The following is a 3,591-nucleotide window of genomic DNA, read 5'->3' as shown; positions in this document are numbered from 1 at the left end:
AGAATAAGAGCACCACTAGGAATCAAATGGTCTAATGAATCACAAATCAAGAGTAAATCATTTTAGACAAGTGGAGCCAAAAGTGTCAAAAGACTGACAAAGAGACTTGACAGGGCTCATGTACCATTTGGCAATTGTAAGGCAATTGATAGGCCTTATATCACCAAAGGAAAAGATTTAGCAAATTTGAATTAGTATTGGACTTTGATGACCCAAAATTATGAAGAAGATAGATAAAATTTAATATATAATATGTGTGTGCGTATTTTTTTGAAACAGGTAACAATAATATATGTGTGTATTATTTTAAATATGTATATATTTACCGGTTTGATTCTGTTTGGTTACTTTTTTTTATTTTATTTTTTTTAACACCAAATCAAACCAAGCCGGTATTTGGTTTATTAAGTCGGTTTGACTCGGTTTCCCGATTCGGATCGGTTTTTCGGTCTCATTTGAACACCCCTAACTATAACAGCTAAGCAAGCGAGAACCTGGATTCTGATGCCACTCTTTTAATATCATCATGCAGAAATTGGAGAGAAGACAGGGAGCAAGATGCAGGGAAGAAAAGATGCCCGAGAAGAAAAGACATTTTTAACATATATCTCCATGCTCAACTATACTGTGGTCAAAACTCAAAACAAGTGAACAATATTGAATACAGAATTCATACAATGCCAAACTCCAGCATATAAATCTGATGAAGCACATAATGAGGACGAAATACTAACTTGAGGAGTAACATATATGATGTTACTTTGCCCGGCTTAGACATCATTCTGTGGATCATTTCAGCAATAGGCCACAAATCAAGAAAATTAAATATCAAGATTCCACAAGAAAGACCAAAAGCAAATGGTATTAGTACTACATATGACAACTACTAGGTAGGTTCTATATCTGTTAAACAAAAGTTTTAGGATTCACAAAACTACATTTTGGACCTTTTTGTTAAACATATTTTGATAGTTTATTGCTATTGTGAAGTAACACTACCCGGAATGAACTTAACTAGGATCAATCGATAACAGACTTAAGGTTATGAGCTCCGGACCACTATATTTGAGCAAGTCGGACCAAAAATGTTGCGTGAGTTTAGTAATCTGAAGAATAATAGGGTGATCCATGCTGCAAGTATGGCTCTGACAAGGGAGTCTATTACTATAATTGTTCTGTTGCTACCATTTAGTAAAAGCTTTTTCTCTTTTGTCATAAGATCAATATCATTCGACAAAGTCAAACAATTTTGTAGGTTGCACTATTTAAGATTTTCTCTTGGCTAGGCGAGCCACACGATTACTTAAAACATAAGGTGAGCCAACAAACTGATTCCACTTTTCTCTGCAGAAAATCCAAGAAAACCAATTACCTGTTTAAGCAACAAACAATTACTAGAAAGTAAAGGAGTCTTCCTAACATATAAGACTATAACTAGTAACTACCACATCCCTTTTTGTAGTCATACATTCACAAACTCAATCAGCTCTAAGTTCGTAGTATTTAATTTGGTAAGACTTGCAGGAGACAAGATGCCTAAAAGCAGATTGGTTCATCTCAAGTTAGCTTATTTGGCCAGACAACAAAACTAAACTTACCTTTCTGATTACTAAGTGAATGAAGAGGCTGAACGCTTTTTATTGTCAACGTTGAACTAAGAGTAGAGATTCTCAAGAGCAGCTGAGCCTTACTTTCCTCCTATAATCTGGTTTGTTTCCAGATCTGCAAAGAATTAGAACGCTTTAGTTGCTCTCCTTATACCAGTATTCATGGCAGTGGTGAGAAGTGAATTAGAGGGCAAAAGGGAAACCTTAAATACTGTCACTAAAGCTGCACTCCTCGATGTCAACATGCTAAAGCTGTCTATTCATCTCTTGTTTCCAAATGTCAATCTTCAATCAGGTTATTTACATCTTGTTTTACCTTACAACCATTGATATTTTTAAGTCGCAAGGGGGATTGCTAGGAAAAAAGAAAGAAAGGCAAAGTCGTGTTTAAGAAAACAGAAGTATTAGAACCCAAAAATAAAAGCTTAAAAAGAATACTCAGTCTCAGTTTAAATGCTACACCTGCAACACCATGTTTCCAAAAGTTGAGTCAAAACAGAAATTTCTTCAACCATTGATAGGTTTTGGTAGAAAAAAGCAACATCAACCCAGGCCCCTACGACAAATAGTATCTTTGAATAAAAAAAAAGATTGACTAACAAAACAAAATCAAGTTCAATTTCAGAAAGGCATAAAGGATCTGCAGAGTTTTTTACAATGATAATGCCAAGAAATGAGGACTTTTAAGTCATTGTTGAATTAAAAGTAGCACTTATATTAGCCAATGAAAAGTAATGGCCAAGTACTTCTTTCTCACAACAAGTGTCACAGCTAAGTAGTTCTTTCTCATAGTAATTGGGGATCTAAATACTTTTATTCCACCCCTCAATAACGGAATACAAGGCAACAAACAGTCATCAAAATGAAACATTTATGAAAACCCTAAACCGAAAGCAATATAGAAGGAAACATGCAAAATATACCCCAAATCGTAATATGAGCAGCACCTTTAATTGAAACAAAATAAACTACATATTTCATTCATCAGATTTCATAATAGTACTTAACCAGAGGTTTACATATAATTGGGTTGAAACTAGTAATTTGATTTACATAACCATTCCTAACATTCAACAAACAAAGCCCTAAGACAGAGAACACAAATTAACCATAACCATACAAAGCTTGTTCCTAAGCCCTTTCTCCTCGAATCCTCCTTGCAAGCTGAATATCCTTAGGCATGATCGTAACCCTCTTACCGTGGATTGCACAGAGATTTGTGTCTTCAAAGAGCCCAACAAGGTAAGCTTCAGCAGCCTCTTGTAGAGCAGCCACAGCACTGCTTTGGAACCTGAGATCTGTCTTGAAATCCTGTGCAATTTCCCTCACCAGCCTCTGGAATGGAAGCTTCCTTATCAACAACTCAGTTGACTTCTGATACTTCCTGATTTCTCTGAGAGCAACAGTTCCAGGCCTGAATCGGTGAGGTTTCTTCACTCCTCCAGTAGCCGGAGCTGACTTTCTGGCAGCCTTGGTGGCTAGTTGCTTCCTTGGTGCCTTCCCACCTGTCGATTTGCGGGCTGTTTGCTTGGTACGGGCCATTTTGAGTTTATGCTAATATGAAATATAGATTGGGAAAAGCTTTGATTGTGGTGGGTTTGGGAGATGTGTAATGGGCGAGTTATATAGGAGTGAAGTAGTAGGCGGGAATCGTAGGAAATTTGGAAGGGAGTTTGAAATTTTTGGGTGTGCAATTCCAAGTGAATAACAGCGTTCGGATTGAGGAGATTTGGTGTTGACGGTGTAGATCTCATAATAAATGTTTGCTAGGATAACTATCCGCGTGCCGCTTTATTAACAAATGGATATTTGCCGCGTGGATTTTCAATCCTTCGTGTATTGCCTTTGCATGTCTTGTTTTGGCCAAGTCTACAAATGGTAGGCCCATATGGGATTGGACCTGTTGTGTTTCCAACTTCCAATCTTGACATTTGCTGAGAAATTTTCTTTGGGTCATTCCCACAAATGTCCCTATTTCGGTGTG

The 3,591-nt window shown here is 36.9% G+C and overlaps 1 protein-coding gene across 1 annotated transcript; it reads right to left on the bottom strand.

Annotated features, from left to right (window-relative positions):
• Positions 1-2,555: 2,555 nt before the first annotated feature.
• On the bottom strand, positions 2,556-3,219 carry LOC132063117 (histone H3.2-like). The gene has a single exon (XM_059455548.1). The coding sequence runs from the start codon at positions 3,147-3,149 to the stop codon at positions 2,739-2,741; it is 411 nt and encodes a 136-aa protein (XP_059311531.1). The 5' UTR covers positions 3,150-3,219; the 3' UTR covers positions 2,556-2,738.
• Between the last annotated feature and the right edge of the window lie 372 nt (positions 3,220-3,591).

Source organism: Lycium ferocissimum, chromosome 7 (assembly GCF_029784015.1).
Source record: "Lycium ferocissimum isolate CSIRO_LF1 chromosome 7, AGI_CSIRO_Lferr_CH_V1, whole genome shotgun sequence".
NCBI classification, from domain to species: Eukaryota; Viridiplantae; Streptophyta; class Magnoliopsida; order Solanales; family Solanaceae; genus Lycium; species Lycium ferocissimum.
This window is presented reverse-complemented; position numbering and strand designations above follow the sequence as displayed.